We start from the raw sequence: 24,217 nt of genomic DNA, 5'->3' as shown, positions 1-24,217 counted from the left end.
CATGAGTGACGGTGGGGTGGGAAGAGCAGTCCAAGTAGAAGGAAAGCATGAGTCAAGGCCTTAAGGAATGGAAGTGCGTGGTGTCCTCCAGGACCTGAAAGGAGGCCAGTGCAGCCAGAGTGTAGCGAGTGAGGGGCGAATGCACAAGATGATGTTGGAAAGGGGTGAAACACTAGAGGCCTTCCCACTAAATGTGGATAACTATGACTTACAAACATTTTAAAGGAAAGGTGATGAAGATGATGATAGCTATTGGCTACTGAATGCTTTCTGGGTGCTCAGCACCATTTAAAGTGCTTTACACGACTGACTTCACTCGTGAGAACAACCCTAGGAGGACCCTGTTGTTATCCTCATTTAAAAAAAACCTTTTTTAAATTTTATTATTATTTTTTACACAGGATTTATTTATTTATTTAGGCCATGCTGTGCAGGATCTTGGTTCCCGGACCAGGGACCAAACCTGTGCCCTCAGCAGTGAAAACGCAGAGTTCTAACCACTGGACCGCCAGGGAATTCCCTGTCCCCGTTTTTATAGATGAGGAAACTGAGGCACAGAGACGTGATAGAAATGAACTGAGGTCACACTAGTAGTACTGGGGTAAAGACTGTAACCTAGGCAGGCCTGGCTTCAGTGCCCTTCACCACCATCCTGAGATCCTAATAGAGGGGCTGGATTCGTCTAGGAGATCAGGGAGGGTGTCGGTCACTGATGGACCTCTGGAAGGACCGGGATGCCCCATCCTAACGCTCTTGTATCGTATAGGAGACAGGCTCGGCCTGGCTTTTTGGGAGGCTAATCCTGTCACCCTGAGCAGGGGAGTAGGGACAGCAGAGAGTGAGTCCGCCCCCTCAGTTCGCTGTTACAACCACCAACCATGATGTGCTTGCTTTAAAATAACAGATATTTGTAGCTTATATGAGGGACAGTTGCGCTTTAGAAAACACTTTTCCATGTATTATATCATTTGATTTTTTTTTTAATAAATCTCATTTGATCCTCATAAAATTTGGCGAGATGGGCAAGGCAGGATGATTAGGCTCACCTCGCAGATGAGGAAGCAGGCTTGTCACGTGAGGCACCAAGGTCACACAGCTGGTGAGCAGTAAGCTTCTTGCCCTAACCCGGTTCTCCTTCTGCCTCCTCTCCTCACCCACTCGGCTTTAACGGTGCTTCCTTCGTACGACCAGGAGAGAGAGCGCTCCTGGCACCAGCAGGAACTGGATAAGGCTCTGGAGAGCCTGGAGAGGGAGAAAATGGAGCTGGAAATGAGGCTGAGGGAACAGCAGGCAGAAACGGAGGCCATGCGGACACAGAGGGCAGAAGAACAGGCCGAGGCCGAGAGCGCCCTGTGCCAGGTGGGCAGCTGGGAGGACTGGGCTGCACGTCCACCCTGTGATCCCCCTACCTTGGGCCACTTCCTTTCCCACTCCCGAGGGTGGTGCTTCAGGGGCTTCCAGAAGAGAATGTAGCTTCCCACTCTGCTCCCCGTGAGCAGGTGATCGGTACCGTTAGCTTCACGGCCGGCGGCATGTCCTACTTCCTGAGGGAGGGCTGTCGTTTACCACATCCTGTCAGCTTGCAAACCAGCAGCAATCTTCGTACTTCCTGGCTCTCAGTCAGTGGGTCCAGACCTTCCTTCGCCCTCAGCCCCCACCCCACTTGCTAGAAGAGCCCACAAGCAGCTGGCTTGTGCTTGTGGCCTAGTGGGTGAGCATGGTGACCCCTAACCCAACAAGCCCTCGCCCTCCTGCCCCTCCACAGATGCAGCTTGAAACAGAGAAAGAGAGGGTGTCCCTCCTGGAGACACTGCTGCAGACCCAGAAGGAGCTGGCAGATGCCAGCCAACAACTGGAGCGGCTGAGGCAGGACATGAAGGTTCAGAAGTTAAAGGAGCAGGTACGGAGGGTGGTTCTGGGCAAGGAAGAAGAGGCAGCATTGATTTATTCACTCACATTGACCTGCTCTTTGGCACTTCTTTGCACCGGGCCCTGCCTAGGTGCTGACATTTGACCAACAGAAAGGTGTGGCACAACGGTGAACATGACAGTCATGGAGTTCTAGTGGCAGAGCAGACACAAAATAAGTGAGATAATTACCGGTTGTGATAAGGGCTATAAAGGAAATAAATAGGACGATGTAATTGAGAGTGATTCAAAGGAGGCTTCTTTGGACAAGGTGGTCATGGAGGGCCTCACTGAGAAAACGACATTTGAGCTGAGCCATTAAGGTTGAAGGGCCAGACCCGTAGAACAATAAGGATGAACCTTGAAAGCATTATGCGAAGTGAAAGAAGCCAGTTACAAGAAGCCACACAGTGTATGATTCCACTTGTAGGAAATATCCAAAACAGGCAAATCTACACAGACAGAAAGTAGATGAGTAGTTGGGAGTGAGGATGGGGGATGGGGAGGGTACAGGATTTCTTTCTAGAGGTGATGAAAATGGTAAAAAAATGATCATGGTGACAGTTGCACAACTCTGTGAATATGCTAAAACCATTGAATTGTATGCTTTAAGTGAGTAAATTGTAGGGTATGTGAACTGAATCTCAATAAAATCATTAAAAGGAAAAGAAAAGAAGCCAGCCATTTGAAGAACAGTTTAGGCAGAGGAAATAGCTATCATAAGGGCCTGGGACAGGCAGAAAGGGCCTGGGACAGTTCAGGACAGACAGGAGGCAGCATGATAAGCTTGGGGGCAGGATCCCTTTGTCAGCTGTGGTAGGACCTTGGACTTTGTTCTAAGGGCAGTGGGAACATGTTGGATGGTATTTAAAAAGCAGAGTGGGACATGAGTTATTACATATATATTTTAAAAATACTTTAGCTGCTGAGGGGAGAATTTTGTGTGTATTTGTGTTTGCCTGCTTGCACGTGGGCATGGTGGCATGAAGTGGAAGTAGGGACACCCAGCAGGAGGCTGCTGCCGTGGTCTGGGTAAGGGACCCTGGCCGAGAAAGCCTGGGTGAGCAGTGCACTTGGTGAGGGAGGAGAGGGAATAGGAGGTGAGGACTTGAGGTGACAGGGTATCATGGAAACAACGTGGATAGCTGGGCCCTGCCTCAGCTTTTGGCAACCCAACCAAAAAACCAGTATTTATACAACACGGATTTCTGTAACGTGGATTTCAAGAACAAGGAAGCTTTCTTCTGCTCCTTGCTGTCTTCTCCCTTCTCAGGAGACCACTGGGATGCTGCAGACCCAGCTCCAGGAGGCTCAACAGGCGCTGGAGCAGGCAGCCCAGCAGCACAGAGACAGCCTCGCTGCCCTCCAGGAAGAGGGCAGCACCCTGCTGCGGGATAAGATAGAACTGCAGAAGCAGGTCCCTGCTCCTCTCTCCCAGCCCAGCACCCTTCCCCAGCACAGCCAGGCTCTCCCACTCCCTCTGGCAGGACGGGGGAACCTTGGCTGCCTGAACCTGGGGGTGGGAGGGGAAGCCCCAGTACTGAGTGGAAAAGTGAAGGGTGCTCAGAGCTGTGCATGTGCCTCCCAGATCCCTGGGGTAGTTAGCAACCTCTCTCAGTGGGGACCACAGACCTCATATTTTCTTGGAAGCCCCATAGGTCCAGCCTCCCCATAGATCCAGTATTTTTATACCAGATTGCTTTTCCTTCTCAGAATCCTATATCAGATGATGGTTGCGTTGTTTATTTTTTTAAAAAGACAATCACTTGCTCATCACTTGGCCTTTGGACAGAGTTACATTCAGCCAAGGTTTTTATTTGTGCCTGCCTCTATACAGCATATGTGAGGCTGGGGAGACAGGGGACTAGGCTGGATGGTACTGGCAGAGGGAGGTGGACAAGAACAGCATGTAAGGGTTGGCAGGACCTCCAGAGCTTTGAAAATGGGCTGGTGACTCTGGTAAACCTTGAAGCACCCTAAAGCCCTAGGTGAGAAGCATCCTTCCACCAACCTTCCTGCCCTTGGTCCTCATGCTCTTGACTTTCCAGGTGGAGGACTTGAAGTCTCAGCTGGTTTCCAAGGAAGACTCCCAGAGGTTGGTGGACCAGGAGGTCCAGGAGAAGCTGAGAGAGGCCCAGGAGTGTAGCCGAATTCAGAAGGAGCTGGAGAGAGAGAAAGCCAGGTAGGCTAGACAGGCCATGGAGTTAGCTTTTGCCTGTCTGGGTCCAGGGGTCACCGTGAGGTTGACAGTTTGCTCAGGGCACCTAACCTCTCACATCTCCAGCTCTGGGCTGTACAGGTAGCTGTGTGGAGAGGGCATGGTCCTTGTCTCCAAAGCTCATGCTTCATTCATTTAGCAGATATTTAGAGAACACATAGCACGCACCAGACACTATGCCAGGGGTTGGGGATATATTAAGTCAATAGAGTCTCTGCCTCAGTAGAATTTATCCTTTTGTGGGGAAGACGTTAATCAAATAACCCCCAAAGGAAAGTATTGCAGATTATGTTACCTGGCGTCTGAGGAGGGAGAAATCATTTTGTTGATGAAACTAGAGGCAGGAAGACAAGGTAGGAGACTGGTACAGTTGTCCAGATAAGAGAACCAAAGCTGAACCAAGGTAGGGTCATAGGGAAGGGGAGGAGGGAAGGGGTTTAAGGGGTGTTAGGGGAGTTGGAATCAGTTATTTGTAGTCTTAAAGTGGACCCAGGTGGGATGAGGGGAGGATGCTGTGATGTGGTCAAGACTTCTAAGGGTGAATGGAGGTGCCATTCAGTGAGCTGGGGAACATAGTAGGGGTGACTGGTGGGAGGGGAGGTGCAGAGGGGATGGGAAGAATTGGACATGTTGAATTTGAGGTATTGTATAGATATTTCTGGAATTTTCTAGAGAAGAATAGACTGTGAAGTTGAAATGAAATATATGCATGAAGGACCTAGGAGCACTCAGTAGGTGCTCAGTATATGGAGGCTTTTATTGTTATACTGGAATCATTATCACCACTGTTTCTATTCATTATTAGTGCTGTGTTAGAGCAGTCAGATGAGAAGGTAGTTCTTCATTCCCTGAGAGAATGACCCAGCCCTCTGAACCCTCTCTTTTTAGCCTGACTCTGTCGCTGGTGGAAAAGGAACAGAGACTCCTTGTTTTACAAGAGGCTGACTCTGTTCGACAGCAAGAGCTGAGCTCCTTGCGCCAGGACATGCAGGAGGCCCAGGCAGGGCAGAAAGAGCTCAGCGCCCAGGTATTTCCCACCCCACTAAGAGCCCTCTTCCTTGGTGGAAACCTGCTTCTGGAGTCGGCAGGTGATTGCTCAGTCACGCTGAGACCTCAGCAGCCCTGGCAGGAGGGGGAAGCCAGGACCGGGCTGGGTGGGGCTTGGGAACCTGACCCAGAGTTGAGAACGGACCCTGTGGGGAACCTGATGGCCCAGAACACAGTGCCCAGAGGGGCAGAGCTCACACAGGCCTGGTTCCAGCCCAGCCGCTGCCAAGTGTTCCTGGTCTGCCTGGCAAGACACAGCAGGGGGAACAAGTATTACTCCAGACGGGGTCAGCGGCAGCCTCTTGCTTCCAGGGACTCAGTCTGCTCACAGCAGGACCCCAGACCTTGTGCACAGAGGAAGGATGGAACCAGGAGGAGAATAATGAGGGAGTAAGAGCTAGACGTAGACTGCAGCAGATGAGGACCCACATCTGCCTGTCAGATGATCCTGGGTGTGACTCCCAGCTCTACTGCTTCCTGGTTGTGCAAACATCACTTTATTCAACCATAAAACAAGGATGATAATTCTTAATCATTATAGGAATATATAAAGTGTCAGGAACACAGTAAGCATTCAATAAATGGTAGCCATTATTATCGTGACTGGTCTTTTTAGGCTCAGTGTCAGTGTTTCAGGCAGATTTCTAATCATAGCAGGGAGCTGGCATAGTTGCCAGGGGGACCAGGGCCAAAGCCCATTTGCATAGCCCAGGCCCATGTGTCAGGAGTCCGTAGGTGGGCATGTAGGTTAGATCTAGGGTTACACTCATTCCGGAGCCCTCCCTTCCTGCTGGAGAGCTGAGCCTACTGAAATCCTCCCAGCCCCAGTCAAGGTTTGCACAGGGATTGAGTGGGGTCAGGCCCAGGAGGGTCTGGGGAGAGGGTATCCATTCCCTGCTCAGAGTGACCATACTTCCTCTCTGGCAGGTGGAATTACTGAAGCAGGAGGTGAAGGAAAAGGAGGCTGACTTTCTGGCCCAGGAAGCACAGCTGCTGGAGGAGCTAGAGGCAGCTCGAGTAACAGAACAGCAGCTACAAGCTTCCTTGTGGGCCCAGGAAACCAAGGCAGCCCAACTACAGCTGCGACTGCGCAGCACGGAGAGCCATCTGGAGGCCCTGGCAACGGGACAGCAGCCTGGGCACCAGGCCCAGGTCCAGCTAGCCAGCCTCTGTTCTGTCTTGCAGCAGGCCCTGGGGTCTCCTTATGAGAGCGGGCTTGAGCTGAGTGGTGGGGGAGACTCGGCTTCCTCCCTCTGGGGCCCTGAGCCAGGTGAGGCAGCCACCCAGGAACTCAGTCCTTTGGTCAAAGCCAGGTCTAGCTCCCAGGGGAGAAGGGAAGGGAATGCAGTTCCTTAGGCAATACTCATCAAGGCCAAGGCCACAGACTCTGGGATTAATTCAATCAGAGTTTGAACCCCAGCTCGGCCATTTGCTAGATGTGTGTCCTTGGGCAAGTCACGTCTCCTCTTTGAATTTGATTTTCTCAACTATAAAACGAGGGTGTTTAAAAGTACTTACGGGGACTTCCCTGCTGGCGCAGTGGTTAAGAATCCGCCTGCCAATGCAGGGGACACGGGTTCGATCCCTGGCCCAGGAAGATCCCACGTGCCACAGAGCAACTAAGCCCATGCACCACACTTACTGAGCCCATGTGCCACAACTACTGAAGCCCATGCGCCTAGAGCCCGTGCTCCGCAACAAGAGAAGCCACCGCAATGAGAAGCCCACACACTGCAAAGAAGAGCAGCCCCCTCCATCCGCAGCTAGAGAAAGCCCGGGCACAGCAACGAAGACCCAACGCAGCCAAAAATAAATAAATTTTTTTTAGAAGAAGTTCTTACCTCTTGGGATTTTTTTAAGGAGTTAATGAGATGACAAATAAAATCGTTCACACAGTTCCTGGCACTTATTAAATGCCTAACAAATGATAGCATTTTCTAATGCCCATCACAGTGCCTGGCACGTAGGTATGCAGACAGGGCATGATGAACAAACTGCTGAGAAGGGCTTCTTTGAGGAGAAGAGGGATGGGTGGGAAGGCCAAGGCCAGGTCTGGGAGGTACAGCTGTTTCTTTTCATAGTGCAGCCAGGTCAGGAGGTGTTTCCTCATTTTTTCAGACCAGAATGGAGCTAGGATCCTCTTTAAGAGATGGCCCCTCCAGACGGCTCTCTCAGCTGAGGCGGTAGCGTCTGCCCTCCAGAAGCTCCACCAAGACCTGTGGAAGACGCGGCGGGCCCGGGTATGTGTCTCTGTTCTCCTTCCTCAGGCTCTTCACCTACGCTGAAAAACACTTGTGAAGCACTTTGACCTGTTTTATTTCTGACGTAAAGTTGGGATGAGTTCCACCTCCATCACTTACTACCCGGCAACTGTGAATAAAGCATTTGGCTTCCTGGGCCTTGGTTTCACTAGTAAAGTAGGGCAAATCGTGCCTGCCTCACAGGGCTGTGAGGAATAAATGAGTGAGGGACTCGAGTGAGCCCTGCAAAACGTGATACTCTGTATAGATCTGTGATACTGTTTTGCATCATTTTCCTCTCAGCCATGAATTGTTCTTGGTGTCAAGACCTCCAAGAAAAACCTGACAAATTGGGGATCACTGAGATTTGAGGTTGCCGTTTATAGGAACATTCTAGGCCTAAGACTGAACGAAATGTCCCCCAAATTCCACTTCACAGTGAACCCATCAGTCAGTAAAAATTGAGTGTCACCTATATATATGTCAGCCGCTCTGAGCTGGGGATACAAAAGGAGAAAGACCTGCTCTCTGCCCTCAAGAAGGCTTGTGACAGGGCTGAGCAACCAGACTGCATCCTAAGATAAAGCAGAACTGATAGAAACAATTGGATCAATAACAGATGTACATGATAATAATAGGAGGAAGGGACAATTGGGAGGGTCAGAAGGAGGGAAGCAGTGACCTTTGAGCTAAGCTTTGAAGTAGGAGTTTGGGAAGAGGAGAGGTGACCCCAGGCTAAGACTTCAGCTGGAGTTCTGTTTCAAAGACAGACGAGTCAGAAGGGGAGCCCTAGGCTCCAGCCATTTGGAGCAGAGCCTGTCATCCCTTCCAGGAGCCAAATGCACATGAGTTCAGAGGTAAATAACCCAGCAATCTGAGAGTAGGTCCGTGATGGCAGACCCTGACAGAGGCTGAGGGAAGAGAGGGATTGGGCCCTGAACTGCGGTGGCTTTTTGGAAGATGAGGAACTTGAGTTCCATACCCTTCCTTTCCCAGGATGATCTGAGGGATCAGGCCCGGAAGCTGGAACAGCGTCTCACTGATACAGAGGCTGAGAAGAACCAGATCCACACAGAGTTGCAGGCTCTGCAGAGACAGCTCTCCCAGAACCAGGAAGGTGAGAAGCTTAAGGCAGGGGTGGGTTTGGGGGAGAAGAAAGAGGAAAGGCAGGAAGCCCAGAGGGGCGGGATCAGGCCTGGGAGCCACTCCTTACTGCTTACCCACAACTGTGAGATTTACCTAGAGGTGTCTCCAAAGGGGCGATGACCCCCATGAACTATTTTTTGTACTTTGCTTGGCCTTTGAGAGCCATCCTAGAAGAAGGGATTAGGAGGAACAGATTTGGTGAACTGAGGGAAGTTGCTAGCTAGGCTTCTGTTTTTTCTGTGAAGATTTAAAAACTGGCACCCTAAGGTCAGGTCAATAAGAACACTGTAAAATTCTATGTCTTTCATCATTTACCAGTGTTACTTATTTTGTTATCTCCAACTATGTTCTCACATGATTAACCTTTGACAGCAGAAGGATTATGGGCTTGTTTGGGAGCTAGGAAGAGGGGGGAATCTGCGGAGAAGCTATCTGTGCCACAGCCAAGGGCTAGGAAGGGTGGTGACTACTAGGAAAGGAAAGGAGAGGGGAGGGTCTTGCGACTCAAGGCTCGACTGTAGAAGGGAAGAAGACAATGTGGGGAGTGGGTCTGGGTCTTAAAAGTATCCCAATCGGCTCTCTGAGAGCCACACACATACAGTTGGGTTCCAGTGCATTTTGCAGAAATGGAGGGTACCCAGCAGAGCAACCCTGGTCTCTAGGAACCTCTGCAAAATCATAGACTTAGGGACTGGAAAGGACCTCCAACATCATCTAGCTCAACCCTGTCTGGAATCCAAGGTTGAGAATCTGTGATCGGGATGGGAAGTGTTGGGATGATTGTCAGGCACTGCTGGAGCTGGGCAGCAGATGCAGACACGAGTCTGGAAGCAGCAGGGAGCCTAGACAGATGGGAGCAGCTGGCAGACGGGTGATGCCTCTATGAAACTGGGTGTAATTCTCTCCTTCTTGGCCTTTTCCTCCTTTGATTCTATTCCCCATCTTCCATCTGCCTCTACGTCCCTCTTTTCCTCCAATCATGGTTCTTCCTCCACTACCTCTCTTCCCAAAGAGAAATCCAAGTGGGAAGGAAAACAGAACTCCCTAGAATCTGAGCTGAGGGAGCTGCGTGAAACTGTGACATCCTTCCAGAGTCGCCTACGGCAAGCAGAGCTCCAGGGAATAGAAGCCCAGGTAAGGTGTTTCTGGTTTGGGGGAGGGGTTGCTTCAGGAGTAGTCCCTCAGGGCCCAGGATCGAGCCCATCCCAGCCCCCGGTCGTACCCCATCCATATGTAGTGCGCAGCTTCCTTCAGCAGTGTCTCTGTTTCTCTGGCTCTCCCCACGTCCCTGAGGGCCATTATTAAGGCCCTAGTGAATCCTCCTTTAATTACTTTTTCTGAATTGAGGTTGAGATTTTTGTCCCTTTCCCTGAAGGACTAGAGTCTGGGATGACTCATTTGCAACAGTTTTTCCCCTCTGAGCACAGCAGAGCCCGGGGGTGTGGTAGGGATGTTCTTTTACAGTATCAGCCTAAGTGGAACACCCAGTTCCTTTTGCCCAAATCCTTGACAATGCTGGTGCTGCAGAGGAAGGAAAGGAAGGGCCTGTGTTGGAGTGACAGTTTCAGGGAAGTATAGTTTAAGGTGGTTTTGCATCTTGTTTTCCAGAATGAGCGAGAGTTACTGCAGGCAGCCAAGGAGAACCTGACTGCCCAGGTGGAACATCTCCAAGCATCTGTGGCAGAAGCCAGGGCTCAGGCAAGCGCTGCCGGGGTCCTGGAGGAAGACCTGAGAACTGTGCGCTCAGCACTGAAACTAAAAAACGAGGAGGTGGAGAGTGAGCGCGAGCGAGCCCAGGCCCTGCAGGAGCAGGGCAAGCTGAAGGTGGCCCAGGGGAAGGCTTTGCAGGAGAATCTGGCTCGCCTGGCCCAGACCCTGTCTGAAAGAGAAGAGGAGGTGGAGACTCTGCAGGGAAAAATCCAGGTGCTGGAGAAGCAATGGGAAATGCAAAAGGCTGCTTTGGAAGTGCTGTCCCTGGACCTGAAGAAGAGGACCCAAGAGGTGGATCTGCAGCGAGAACAGATCCGGGAGCTGGAGGAGTGTAGGTCTGTTCTAGAGCATCTCCCCGTGGCCGTCCAGGAGCAAGAGCAGAAGCTGACTCTGCAGAGGAAGCAGATCAAGGAGCTTGAGAAGGACCAGGAGGCTCAGAGGAACATCTTGGAGCATCAGCTTCTGGAACTTGAGAAGAAGGCCCAAGTGATTGAGTCCCAGAAAGGACAGATTGAGGACCTGAAGAAGCAGCTGGTTACAATGGAACGCCTGGCCCTGGACCTAGAGGAAAACCATCACAAAGTGGAATGCCAGCAAAAGGCGATCGAGGAGCTGGAGGGCCAGAGGGAAATGCAGAGGGTGGCTCTGACCCATCTTACACTGGACCTGGAGGAAAGGAGCCACGAGCTGCAGGTGCAGGGCAGCCAGATCCAGGAGCTGGAGAGCCAGAGCACCCTCCTGGCAAGAGAACTCCAGGAGAAGGACCAGAAGGTGACATCCCAGCAAGACCAGATCAAGGAGCTGCAGAGGCAGAAAGAGCATCTGACTCAGGACCTGGAGAGGAGGGAGCAGGAGATGGTGCTGCTGAAGGAAAGGATTCAGGCCCTGGAAGATCAGAGGACCCTGCAGACCAAGATCCTGGAGGAGGACCTGGAGCAGATCAAGCTGTCCTTGAGAGAACGGGGCCGGGAGCTGGCCTCTCAGAGGCAGCTGATGCAGGAGCAGGCAGAGGAAGGGAAGGGCCAGAGTAAAGCTCAGCGAGGGAGCCTGGAGCACATGAAGCTGATCCTACGCGATAAGGAGAAGGAGTTGGAATGCCAGCAGGAGCGTATCCAGGAGCTTCAGGAGCACAAGGACCAGCTGGAGCAGCAGCTCCAGGGCCTACACAGGAAGGTGGGGGAGACCAGCCTACTCCTGACCCAGCGGGAGCAGGAGATAGTGGTCCTACAGCGGCACCTGCAGGAAGCCAGGGAGCAGGGGGAGCTGAAAGAGCAGGCACTTCAGGGTCGGCTGGACGAGGCCCAGAGGGCCCTGGCCCGGGGTGCCCGGGAGCTCGAGGCCCTGCAGCACCGGCAGCAGCAGCAGGCCCAGGGCCAGGAGGAGAGCGTGAAGGAACAGGCGGGCTCGCTGCAGCAAGCTCTGGAGCAGGCCCACGCCACACTGCAGGAGTGCCAGGCTGAGCGGGAGGACCACAAGGAGCATGCACAGAGGCTTCAGGAAGAGCTGGCAGTGGAGGGACAGCGGGTCCAGGCCCTGGAGGAGGTGCTGGGTGATCTAAGGGCTGAGTCTCGGGAGCAGGAGAAGGCTCTGCTGGCCCTCCAGCAACAGTGCGCCGCGCGGGCCCAGGAGCATGAGGCGGAGGCCAGGACCCTGCGGGACAGCTGGCTGCAGGCAGAGGTGATGCTCCAGGAACGGGACCGGGAGCTGGAGGCCCTCCGGGCAGATGGCCAGTCCTCCCAGTGTCGGGAGGAGGCTGCCAGGGTCCAGGCTGAGGCTCTGCAGGAAGCCCTCAGCAAGGCTCAGGCCGCCCTGCAGGAGAAAGAACAGCATCTCCTTGGGCAGGCGGAGCTGAGCCGCAGCCTGGAGGCCAGCACGGCCACCTTGCAGGCTGCCCTGGACTCCTGCCAGGCACAATCCCAGCAGCTGGCGGAGGCCCTGAGGAAGCGGGAAGGTGAGATCGAGGACCAGGACCTCCGACACCAGGAGGCCGTGCGGCAGCTCCAGGAGGCACTTGCCCAGAGGGATGAAGAGCTGAGACACCAGAGGAGGCAGGGACAGCTGCTGGAGAAGCCTCTGGCCCTGCGGGGCCTAGAGGATGCGACCCAAGAGAAGCAGGAGCCAAGGCACGAGAGAGAAGAGGAAGAGACGAGGGGCCTTCGTGAGAGCCTAAGGCAGCTACGGTGGACTCTAGCCCAAAAGGAAGAGGAGATCCTGGAGCTGAGGGAGGCCCGGCCAAGGAAGGGTCTGGAGGACTCGCCCCCCAGCCACAGAGCCTCCCCAGGGGAGGAGCCATCTTCCACACTTGATTCCTCACGGCCCAGGCTGCAGCGGGAGCTGGAGCGACTACAGGTGGCCCTGAGGCAGACGGAGGCCAGGGAGATCGAGTGGAGGGAGAAGGCCCAGGACCTGGCACTGTCCCTGGCCCAGAGCAAGGCCAGCGTCAGCAGTCTGCAGGAGGTAACCCTGTTCCTGCAAGCCTCTGTCCGGGAGCGGGACTCGGAACAGCAGAGGCTGCAGGTGAGTCACCCCGTGGGTGGGAAGGGCTGGGGCAGAGCCCGGTCTGCCTGGGCTCCGGGGCTGTCTGCACCTCAGGGTGTGAGAAAGCTGAGGTCACGAGCACCTCAACAGAGTGGAATTCAGGTTACTGTGCTAGTGCAGTGGGGCAAGATGTGGCATCCACAGTCCCTGCCCTCCTAGAGCTGATGGTCTAGTGGAAAAGCAGTTATAATGCAGTGCCTAATTAGGGTTGGTGTCTGACACGTGAAGTTTCGTGTGCTCTGAGCATGCCGGAGGGACCACCCCACCTTTCCTGGTAGAAGTGGTGTTTAAGATTAGATCTGAAGGGACCAGTAAGGAAAGAGCCAAGCACAGGTTGGGGGAGGGAGAGGAAGGAGGAGGAGAGAGCGTGGAGTATCTGTGAGGGAGTTCAGGCTGCCAGGGACAGAGAAGAGGCTCTGGCAAGAGAAGAGAGGACGGCAGGGGGCCATCATTTAGGGCTTGTCAGCATGTTAAGGACCTGGGTGACCAGTGCGAAGTGGATGAAGGGTTTGGGGCAGGGGAGTGACACGATCAGATATATAGTTCAGAAAGATGGCTCAGGCTGCCGGGGGGAGCAACTGTAGACCTGGGGAGACTGACCAGGAGAGAAATAGGAATGGTTATTATCTTCATTTTATAGTTGAGGAACGGCAGTTAAGAGAGGTTAAGTAACCTGTCCAAGGGCATCCAGCTAGTAAAGGGCAGAACTAGGGTTAGACCTAAGCAGGCTGGCCTCGTACTACTAAGCTCCTTCTCTCCCAGACAGCCTCCACCCACACGTGTACCTTCCGCTCCTCTTCTGTGTCTGTCCTCTTGACTTTTACCATTTATGAACCCTAGGGTGCCTAGAAAATATCTAGCACTAGTCTTCCCATTTATCTAAAGGGGTTTAATCCCAGAGGCTTAATCTAAGCTTTACGTGGTCTGTGTGTGTGTGTGTGTGTGTGTGTGTGGCCGCGCCTCCCGGCATGTGGGATCTTAGTTCCCTGACCAGGGATCAAACCCACGCCCCCTGCATTGGGAGTGCGGAGTCTTAACCACTGGACCACCAGGGAAGTCCTCACTGTGGTCATTTTACAAACGAGGTAATTGGGGTTTGGAAAGAGCTCATACCTTGACCCAAGTCATATAGCCAATACGTGGTGACACAGTACCCGGCTCTATGTGATTCCTGAGTCCATGCTCTTTCCACAACACCTAGTGCTCCCAGTTGTCACTTAGCTTAGGGGAGATCTAAAACGGGAGTTCCCTGGTGGCCTAGTGGTTAGGGTCTCACTGCCATGGCCCTGGTTCAATCCCTGGTTGGGGAACTAAGATCCCACAAGCCACGCAGTGCGGCCAAAAAAATAAAAATAAAAATAAAATAAATAAATAAAATGAGACAGGTTTTAGTCCTAGTCCACCATGTATCCTTGAGAAGATCCCTCTCTGCTCCTTTGTTTTATCCACCTGTAAAATGAAAGTTATCCACTAGAATAGCTCAGAGGTGCCAGGAAAAGTAAGACTATATAACCTGATGAGAAAATTGTTGAGGACGGAGGGTGGAGTGGGTCTTGATATGAGGCCATAATGGTGTGACTCACCCCAGGATGAGTTGGAGCTCAGCAGACAAGCTCTGGAGAAGGAGCGACTCCGCAACCCAGGCCTGACCAGCCGAGCAGAACGGGGGCCCAGAGGAGACCCCGGCGCCCAGCCGGGAGAGGTGAGCTGGGGGCCTGGTGGGAACAGATGGCCCAGGAGGGAGCGCCTGTCCAGGGGCTTGTCCCCTTCCCCTGGGAATTGGGTCCCTGAAGCCCAGACCTGCCAGGTTAGTCCTTTGCCCTCTAGCTGTTCCCCACCTGTGTGAGGGGCTGCCCGGCTGAGACGGACAGGTCTCTCCTGCAGGTCTCGGGGGCGAAGACTGAGGCGAGTCCTGAGGTGGAGGAGAAGCAGCTGGGGGAGCAGAGGCTTGAGCACCTGCAGCGAGCGGTGGCGCGGCTGGAGGTTGACCGAAGCCGACTGCAGCACCACAATGCCCAGCTGCGGACCGCCCTGGAGCAGGTGGGTGACTCCTGTCCTCAGCTCCCTCCCCGGTCCGCTGGGCATGCATCTCCACTTCTCATGCAGCCCCCAGAGAAGGGGTTAGTAAACTATAGCCCAGGGGCCAAATTCGGCCCACTGCCCGTTTCTGAAAATAAAGCTGTTTGGAGACACTGCAGTAGTTGTGAAACAGATCACATGGCCCACAGCGCCTAAAATACTACAGAAAAGGTTTGCTGGCCCTGCTTCAAAGGCTGAGGAGGCCGGCCCCACCTCCTCTGCCGCAGCAGCACTTTACACTCAGGGCTGCCCCAGCAAGTGCTCTCCTCAGCCCAGTTCAGCTTCCCATGGCTGCTGGCCCCTTATACTTGCCCCACCCTCACACCGGCCTCCTCTCAAAAAAGGCGACTCTGCTCCAGACCCAGAGCCAAGCCCAGCCCTGACTTCTCACTCGCATCTTGGCAGGTGGAGCGAGAGCGGAGGAAACTGAAGAGGGATTCCCTGCGAGCATCACGGGCGGGCGTCCTGGAGGGCGGTGAAGCCACGGCACCGTCACCGTCACCCACCCAGCAGGTTTGTCTATTTCATCCACTGCAGCCTCAGGAGAGCCCAAGCCCAGCCACTAGAAACAGCCCTCTGCCGTGCGTATCCCAGGCTCCCCTTGCAAGGGGAGGAGCCACTCCAGCCAGTCCGTAGGGCCCCTCCTGACCGGGCTCTGCCCCACCCAGCACTGTCCCTGACCCGGGAAGGAGGCCCAACATCAGTGGGCGGGGCTGGAGTCAGCCCTGCTTTCTGAGGAACCCAGCCTTCACTGATACACAGTCCACCTGCCCCCTGACCAGTGCTTCAGGCTCCCAGGAGCAGGCCTCATGGGGCTTCTGGTCTCTCCCTGCATGTAGGTGTTGGGTGGTGCTTGCCAGACTTGGATGTTCCTAGGAGCTTGATAGCAGCTTCGTGGACCTCTTAGACTTCCTTACCCTTTGCAATACTGAATTTACAAGATATGGGTCCAGGGTATTTCCTGGGGCCAGAAGGATCTGGGGGAAGACACCACAAACCAGCACTCTTGTAGTTGAGTTATGCCCGTCAGTAGACAGCCTTGGGGCCTGGCAGGTAGGGACTGTTTCTGGTGTCTGAGCACCTCCTAACCCTCCATCCCCCTTCCTTCAAGGAAAGCTTCCCAAGGGACAGGCCCCTTGCCTTACTTCCCCTCTGCATCCTTAGCTCACGGACCAGGGCTAGCACGAAGCAGGTGTGTGCTGAACTTTAAATGAAGAGGTACCTCAAAGAAGCCAGTCCCATACAAGCCTTTGGGACATTTGGCCTCAGGTCTCCATTGGGTTGGTTTGGGCCCTCTGTGGCTCCTCTTTGCCCCAGGGCCATGGTGCCCCAGAGAGTTCAATCTGAGTTCAGGCACTTCTGGCCCATAGCCCTTGCCCTGGTCCCCAGGATTGTGAGGAGGCCTGTACAAACCCTGGTGGAAGGCCTGTTCCAACAGGAATGGCATTTGTCTTCCACAGGATGGAAGAGGAGGACAAAAGGGCTCCTCAGATGCCAGGCACGTGGCTGAACTGCAGAAAGAGGTATGTTCTGGAAGGATCCATTTTCTAAGCCCCTTTTCCCTCCCTTGCACTCAGGCAGCAAGGCTTTGGTGTCTGCTATGTGCTTGGCCCTTTGTGCACCTCCAGCAGGGAGAGGGGAAATAGTTCCTGCCTAGAGAACTTCAGTCCTCGTGGGAGGCAAGCAGAGCCCCGTCTCAACTCCACCTCCCACACTGAGTGGACTTAACCTCCCACGTGCTTAGGGTGGGACTGGGGAAGAATGCACACTCCAGGCCCCAGACCTCCTACTTAGGAAAGAAAAGGGAAAGGCAGAGGAGCCGATGAAGATTCTAAGAGGACAGACTAAAGCAAGCAGAAGCATCCTGGCCTCTCTGCCCTCACGTGCACCCAGCACACCAGGCAGAGTTGCCTGGCACCAGCGCCAGGATCCATACCCTAGAGCTCAGGTCAAGCTCAGGGGAACTGTATAAAGTGCCTTCTTGCCTCTTAGGCCTCCCCTAAAGGTTCACCCTGTCTTTCAAGGCCCAGGAGTAATTAGAACTGTGGAGTTTTGATTTCTGAGCCTGTTTCAGAAATCAGTAGTCACTACTGGCAGGCCCTGACTATACAGCTAGACCTAAGCTATTACTTTTTTTTTTGCGGTACGCAGGCCTCTCACTGTTGTGGCCTCTCCCGTTGCGGAGCACAGACTTTGGACGTGCAGGCTCAGCGGCCATGGCTCACGGGCCCAGCCGCTCCGCGGCATGTGGGATCTTCCCGGACCGGGGCACAAACCCGTGTCCCCTGCATCGGCAGGCAGACTCTCAACCACTGCCCCACCAGGGAAGCCCTAAGCTATTACTTTGAATTCTCTTAAACTCACACAAAGCAATCGCTGAGACAGGGCCCGGACTAGGGGGAGGCAAGACAGGCCTCACTGTTGACCTGGAGCTCCTCCTTAAATTTTGCACCCTAGGAGCATCTGTTGCCCCACCCTAGTCCTGGATGTGCCCTGACCTCCCAAAAACTTCACCTCCTGGGGCCCTCAGTATACTCATCTTGAGAAATGGATCAATCAGTGATTCTCAACCCTGGCTGCACGTTAGAACCACCTGGGGAGCTTTGAAAAAAATACTGATGCTCAGGCCTCACACCTGTCTAATTAAGTCAGAAAATTTCTTAAAACCTTCCAAAAGGGGCATGATGGAGCTTTCTGCAGGGATTAAAGCATTCTGTATCTTGATTGAGATAGTGGTTATATATGGGTATGTATGTTATGAAATTGGTCAAAATGTACTTAAAATCTGGGCATTTTATTACATGTAAACATGTGAATAGTCTGATTGGTTTTTTTAAGCTCTCTCTCTGAGTCTCCTGTGCAGCCAGGGTTGACAATCACTGGATTCTCTGATTGCCAGCAGCCCTTCCCCCAAATGCTGTAAAGCCTCATCCTGAGATTCGTGGGTGAGGTGTTCATTCAAACGCTCGTCTGACAGGAGCCACAGGAGCCGAGCAGGAAGGGTTGGGGCAGCTTCGAGGCCCTCCACTGCTCTCACCCTCTTGGTTTTCCTGCCCCCCAGGTGGCCCTGCTGCGAGCCCAGCTGGCCCTGGAGCGGAAGCAGAAGCAGGACTACATCGCCCGCTCAGTGCAGACGAGCCGTGAGCTGGCGGGCCTGCACCACAGCCTCTCTCACTCCCTCCTAGCCGTGGCCCAGGCCCCCGAGGCCACTGTCCTGGAGGCCGAGACCCGAAAGCTGGATGAGTCCCTGACTCAAAGCCTGACATCCCCTGGGCCTGTCCTGCTGTGCCCCAGCCCCAGCGCTGCTCAAGGCGCCTCCAGGTAGCAGCTGCAGCAAGGGCAGGACACGGGCCAGCCTGGGAACACACAGACAGATGGCCGTAGAGCGGGTCGTGGCCCCTCCACACAGCTGCTGTTTGCCAAAGAAAATTCTGACTCTGTTACCCAGCCTGGGAGCCCCAGGTCAGCTGGCATTCCCCGGAAGAGGGAGGGAAAGCTGCAAGGCTGGGGCAAGGCCCTGACTCACATGGGAATGAGGCACATCACACTTGCTGCCGGCCTGCAGTCACCCAGAGAGTGCCTTTCCCTGGCCAAGGGGCGTCTGCTGCCTCTCACCTAGAACTCATTATCCAGCACTTCACCCTCTCAGACACCTCCCCCTCCAGCAATAAACCCTGGGTCTTTGCATTTGTTCTCTGCTGCTGTCTCTACTGTGTAGCTGGGCAACAGCCGTACATCAAGGGCATCTATTAAGGAAGAATTCCCTGAAGATTCCTGTCAGGTGGCATGCATTTGTCATCCACCTGCATTCTGATAGAGAAGGGCTACAGAAGATACACAAGACAAAGCCCCTGCCCACAGGAAGCTTGAGCCCAATTGACAATAACAGGCAGATGAGTCAGAGACAGTTGTGTGTGCTGCCTAGAAGTGCTGTAGAAATTCCAGGGGCTGAGGCAGGAAGGTATGAACTGGCCCTTGGTGGCTGGAGAGGAGTTGGGAGGGTTGCTAAGCATACTGGTGAGAAGACTGGTTGGCCTTAGCAGGGTGTGTTTGTGCTGAGGGATGAGTCATGAGGGAGAGGAGGGAGGGCCTTGGGATCTAGATTTGAACTCATGGATAATGATGAACCATCATACATTCTTTTTTTTTTTTTTTTTTTGCGTTACGTGGGCCTCTCACTGCTGTGGCCTCTCCCGTTGCGGAGCACAGGTTCCGGACGCGCAGGCTCAGCGGCCATGGCTCACGGGCCCAGGCGCTCCGCGGCATGTGGGATCCTCCCGGTCCGGGGCACGAACCCGTGTCCCCTGCATCGGCAGGCGGACTCTCAACCGCTGCGCCACTGGGGAAGCCCTCATCATATATTCTTGACTTAAAACATGTTCTGGGGACTTCAAAAACACTGAGCTGGCTTTTGGCTAAAGTCAGCCTCTTGAGTTCAGAAGTTCTGTCTGGCTTCATTCCCCTTCTGCGCTGGGTGAAAGGCCTCAGGGTGTCCCTTTCTGGGCATATCAGCTGCAACCGACTGTGGCCCCCTGTAGTCCAGCCATAGGTCAAGCCAGGAAGGAGGATGGAGTGTGGCAGGACTTGTCACTTATGGCCTGGCCCTGGTTAAGGCAGCGTACAGGCTTAAGACCTATTGTTGGCAACTTCCTCAAAACCTAAGAGAGAACAGTTTTCTTTAAAGAAGCAGGCATGGGACTTCCCTGGAGGTCCAGTGGGTAAGACTCTGCAGTCCCAATGCTGGGGGCCCAGGTTCAATCCCTGGTCGGGGAACTAGATCCCACATGCATGCCACAACTAAGAAGTCTGCTGCAACTATGAGCCCACATGCCGCAACTAAAAAAAAAAAAATCCGCATGCCGCAACTAAGACCCGGGGCAGCCTAAATTATTTAATTAATTTAAAAATATATATATTAGGGCTTCCCTGGTGGCGCAGTGCATAAGAATCTGCCTGCCAATGCAGGGGACACGGGTTCCATCCCTGGTCAGAGAAGATCCCACATGCCGCGGAGCAGCCAAGCCCGTGTGCCACAACTACTGAGCCTGTGCCCTAGAGCCCGTGAGCCACAACTACCGAAGCCCACGAGCCACAACTACTGAAGCCTGCATGCCTAGAGCCCGTGCTCCGCAACAAGAGAAGCCACCACAGTGAGAAGCCCACGCACCACAACTAGACAAAGCCTGCGTGCAACAACGAAGACCCAACACAGCCAAAAAATAAATTAAAAATAATGATAATAAAAATTTTTAAAATAAAATAAGCAGGCATGACCTTCTTCCAGCCCTCCAAACGTAATATGTGATTCCTCTTACCTAGGCATGGGGATGGAGCTAAGGCCGGCTAAGAATGTGGGAGTTTAGGAGCAGCACCACGGTCCCCCAGACCTACTTACCCGGAGCTCAGGCCCCATTATACCCCTTCACACCACACAGAGTGGGTAGGGGGCTGTTCACAGCTGCTAGAGCTTGGTTCCAAAGCCCACACATGGGACTCTGCACAGATGCTTATTAAAAAACAGTTTAAGACCCCCCAGAGCTAAATCTGGGGCCCCCAAGATGCCAGCTGGTCCCTGCCTCTAGTCACATCCCTGTGGCTCAGAATCCTTACCTGGCCTTTTCGATGCTAGGAGTTCTCAGGGACAAATGAGATTTCTCTGGGTTCCTTACCTTTTTTGGTCCCCCAACTCTGGTTCTGTAGCTTAGAGCCTGACAGAGGGACCCTGTTGTTTACCTTGGAGTTTCTTCTCAGTTCCGTTATCTGTAGGTTGTAAGCCAAGGCCTTAAGCCCCACACACCTTCTGGGAGCAGGGAGAGAGCTTTCAGCAGATGAAAGGCATTGTAGAGGCAGCCAAGCAAGGTCTTCATTAAGTAATAAACTATATCTGCTCTTCACTCCCCATCCAACCCTCAGTGGCCCCTCACCCTCACTCTAGACCTCAGGCTAAGGCCTCCCCTCCCCACCAGATATTGGTCAGGGTTAGTCTTCAAGTGTAGACTACATTCTTGCTCTCACATTCTTAGCTTGTGGATGATTTTCTGCTCCAACTTCCTAAAATACACTTTCTTTGACCAATAGTAGGATCAGCTGTTTGGAGGGTCCCACCAGTAACAAAGCCAACTGCTCTTCTTATCAGCTCCAAACCCAAAGAGAGAGACCTGAATTGGAGAAGCACGAAGGAAAGAATATGGGTCTTCCAGGCAGGACCCAACCTTGCCCCAAGGCATCAGGCCAGAGCTCCCTTTCCTTCTCTTTGTCACATGCAACAGGGCATAACCAGAGCAGTGAATCCAGTGGATGGGCACTGTCTCTGACCATCCAGCCAGTTCTCACGGATACAGTAGAGGGTGGTGTGATTGATCTCCAGAACCTGGGGGAAAGGAGGTCAGAGCTGAGCACGCAGGTCTTCTCCATCCACAGATCCTCCCCCTCCCTCCAGCCTTCTTTCCTGCTTTGATAGAGGCTGCTACAGGCCCCAAAGTCCTGAGAACAGAAGGGGGCGAGAGCTGAGTCAGAGTCTGGGCAATGTTCTTGTTCCCAGGGAGCGCTGGGTCTGGTGGGTATGACACCCTGCTCTCTCAACAAGCCTCCATGCTTTGCATGTTAGAGCGACAATTACCACATTGCAACCTAATTACATTGTCTCATCTGCTTCCCACCCAGGGACTAGCAGGGTGGTCTCTAACTCCATCAGGAGGTGCAGGGCCCATCGGGAGTGCTAGGCAAACCAGGTAGACACCCTGCTGATGCAGGCAGGCTATGTAGATGCTCTGGGGCCAGAACCAGAACTTCCAGAAGTACCCGTGGAGGTGGGGAGACCCCACCCACAAAAGCAGCAAGGCATCCTCCAGCCTGAGACTTCACATGCAGGCCTCATCTCAGCCCATGGGACAGGTCCCTAGGGCAGTGAGTTGGTTCAGTTGTTCGATCTTAGGACAGACGATGCCTTTAGCTCTTCCCCCTGCAGGACTGCACCTCCTACCTTCTGTCCCATGAACCACCTACTTGCACTTGCTCCCGGGGCTGAGGAAGGGACCAGCTGAGCAATATGAAAACGCTGAGTCCTGAAGAGCCGAGGGAGTGGTGAGCAGAGGCAGGGAGGGGCAAGGAGCGGGGACCACCAGTGTGCCCTGAGCCATGAGATCCCTCTGCGCAGTCCTGGCATGCAGGCTTCGCTCCGCTCACCACACCGAGAAAGGGGGCAAGGGAGAAGGAAGAACGAGAACGAGGGGTCTCAAGGTTCTGGGGCCCTGCAGTTTACTCCCCTGCTCTCCTGACACCAGGGTTTGCCTAGACCCTGACGGAGGTGAAGGCAAGGAGCGAGGCTTCTCCGGAGAAGAAAGGACTGTGCTCCCGGCCCCGCTGTTGCTCACCTGACTCAACATCAGTAGCCTGTCACGGAGTGGACATTATGACCTCTTTCTTCTTAGTCCTTTGTCATTAATGCCCCCAGCTCGTTAAATGCCTTCATAGGGCCTGAAGCTTGGCACAGGTGGAAGGGCTTGGAGGCAAGAAGTTGAATGGGTCAGGGGTCAGAGGGCAAAGGCTGTGAGGTGGCCAACTGAGAGAGGGTGCTCGCTGTTCCCAGCTCATGGTCATTTGTGTGGAGGCAGAAAGCAGTAAGAATTAGTATTCAAGTTTAGTCCTTCCTTAATTACTACTACTTGTTGGGTGAGGGAATCAGGGTTCAGTGCCTGGTAACCCATACATTGCTCCTGCACCTCCTGTCTTGGTTTCCTGTCATTACCTCTCCTGTATCTGCATATTCCAACCCTACCAAGAGTCTGAGGCTCGTTGCTGGCCAAGAGTAGGCTCACATCTGAGCTGGCTAATTCCCTTGCCTTCTGCTGTTGCATGATGCTCGGCAAGTCATGCTGGAGCCTTTAGCTATAACTCTCTTCCCTGCATCAGGGGTCACCTCTTCAGCTTGTCCACCCGACCACAAATAGAGAAACCCTGTGGATGAGGTCAGATGCACTGGTTGCTGCCCCCTGCTCCTAATCCAGCTTTTCATTCATCTGGCAAATACTCATCAAATCTATGTGTCACAAAGCTCCACGACACGCACTGAAAGGAGGAGCTCGTCTCCAGGGGAGACAGACCCTGGACGTAGAGAAACACTCACAGCATGACCTGGGTGCTGGGAAGAGACTCACTGGCCACTTGTAACGAGGCCAGGGAAAGTGTCACAGAACATCTTGGAGGAAGAGAGGGCTTGAGGGCCCTTTCAAATTGTTGTCAAGCCGATTGGTTACACTGGGTGCCTGGCATCAAGGGCTTCACCTGCAGGTCCCGGGAACAATGGCAGCTCTTGGAGTTGTACCAGCTAGCCTGGTCAGGTGAGACCGCTCTGACCAAAGAACATAAGCGTCAGCCACAGGTGAGCATCAAGGCAGCCCACCAGCCTCAAACCCACCATTAAGTCTTCACTCCTGTCCCGTGGGACAACTCACAGGGCAAGTGGCAGGCTGACTCGGACAGCAGGCTCCGGAAAAAATAAGAAGCTGTGGTCACAGCCCCCACCAGCATCCCACTGCCCTGGTGGCCTCCATCACTTCCTCAATCCTCCTCACCACACCTCCTAATAGCACTTCACCTCTCAACTCCCCAGCCACCTGCTGTGCTGGACGATGAGGGGAGGGAGGGGAGAAGTGCCTTTTGGTGTGTCCTGTGGCCTCCCTGGAGGAGAAGGGGTTGATGCCCAATGGGGTCCTTCCTGCCAGCCCATTTGTATCAGGGACCCCACCACACAAGTCACATTGTGAGTTCCTGAATGTAGGCTTTGTAGGTAAGATCGCCTTCACCTTGGCATTCAGCCCAGGGTCCAGCTGGCGAGAGAGGGCTTAGAAACCAAGTATGATGGGGACAGGAATGAAAAGGCCAGACTACATGCCAAGGCTAGTGTGGTGCATCTCTGAGAGGGATGCCAGCTATTCCCGATGCAGGCTTGTTAAGCATGAGGCAGACAGGGGAAAGGAAGAGCCTTTTGGCCCTTCTTGAGAAAAGAGCCTACGAGAAAACTTTGTGATGTGCTTAAAAGTAAATTTCTATCCAACCAAACTTGGGGGGGGGGGTAGGTATTTTTGTTTTGCTTCGTTTTTAGGCCACATTTAGGCTTGCAGGGGTCTTAGTTCCCTGACCAGGGATCGAACCCAGGGCTCTCAGTGAAAGCGCTGAGTCCCAAACCACTAGACCGCCAGGGAATTCCCTAGATTTTCATTTATTTAAAATGAAACAATTGCATGCACATGGTTAAAAATTAAATAGAATAGAAGGCAGGGGCTTCCCTGGTGGCGCAGTGGTTGAGAGTCCGCCTGCCGATGCAGGGACA

At 53.6% G+C, this 24,217-nt stretch overlaps 1 protein-coding gene across 1 annotated transcript in view; it reads left to right on the top strand.

The window, feature by feature from the left end:
* Positions 1 to 18,211, top strand: part of CEP250 (centrosomal protein 250) — a 39,299-nt gene extending 21,088 nt beyond the window's left edge. The window contains exons 18-32 of the mRNA XM_007447774.1: positions 1,192 to 1,359; positions 1,766 to 1,900; positions 3,182 to 3,325; positions 3,957 to 4,090; positions 5,015 to 5,153; positions 6,101 to 6,443; positions 7,292 to 7,413; positions 8,410 to 8,530; positions 9,572 to 9,693; positions 10,168 to 12,786; positions 14,396 to 14,509; positions 14,692 to 14,847; positions 15,292 to 15,399; positions 16,347 to 16,409; positions 17,948 to 18,211. Coding sequence (XP_007447836.1) covers positions 1,192 to 1,359; positions 1,766 to 1,900; positions 3,182 to 3,325; positions 3,957 to 4,090; positions 5,015 to 5,153; positions 6,101 to 6,443; positions 7,292 to 7,413; positions 8,410 to 8,530; positions 9,572 to 9,693; positions 10,168 to 12,786; positions 14,396 to 14,509; positions 14,692 to 14,847; positions 15,292 to 15,399; positions 16,347 to 16,409; positions 17,948 to 18,211 — 4,752 coding nt within the window. The remainder of the gene's footprint in view (positions 1 to 1,191; positions 1,360 to 1,765; positions 1,901 to 3,181; positions 3,326 to 3,956; positions 4,091 to 5,014; positions 5,154 to 6,100; positions 6,444 to 7,291; positions 7,414 to 8,409; positions 8,531 to 9,571; positions 9,694 to 10,167; positions 12,787 to 14,395; positions 14,510 to 14,691; positions 14,848 to 15,291; positions 15,400 to 16,346; positions 16,410 to 17,947) is intronic.
* The last annotated feature ends 6,006 nt before the right edge of the window (positions 18,212 to 24,217 follow it).

This window comes from Lipotes vexillifer, unplaced genomic scaffold (genome assembly GCF_000442215.2).
Source record: "Lipotes vexillifer unplaced genomic scaffold, Lipotes_vexillifer_v1.1 scaffold397, whole genome shotgun sequence".
NCBI lineage: Eukaryota > Metazoa > Chordata > Mammalia > Artiodactyla > Lipotidae > Lipotes > Lipotes vexillifer.
This window is presented reverse-complemented; position numbering and strand designations above follow the sequence as displayed.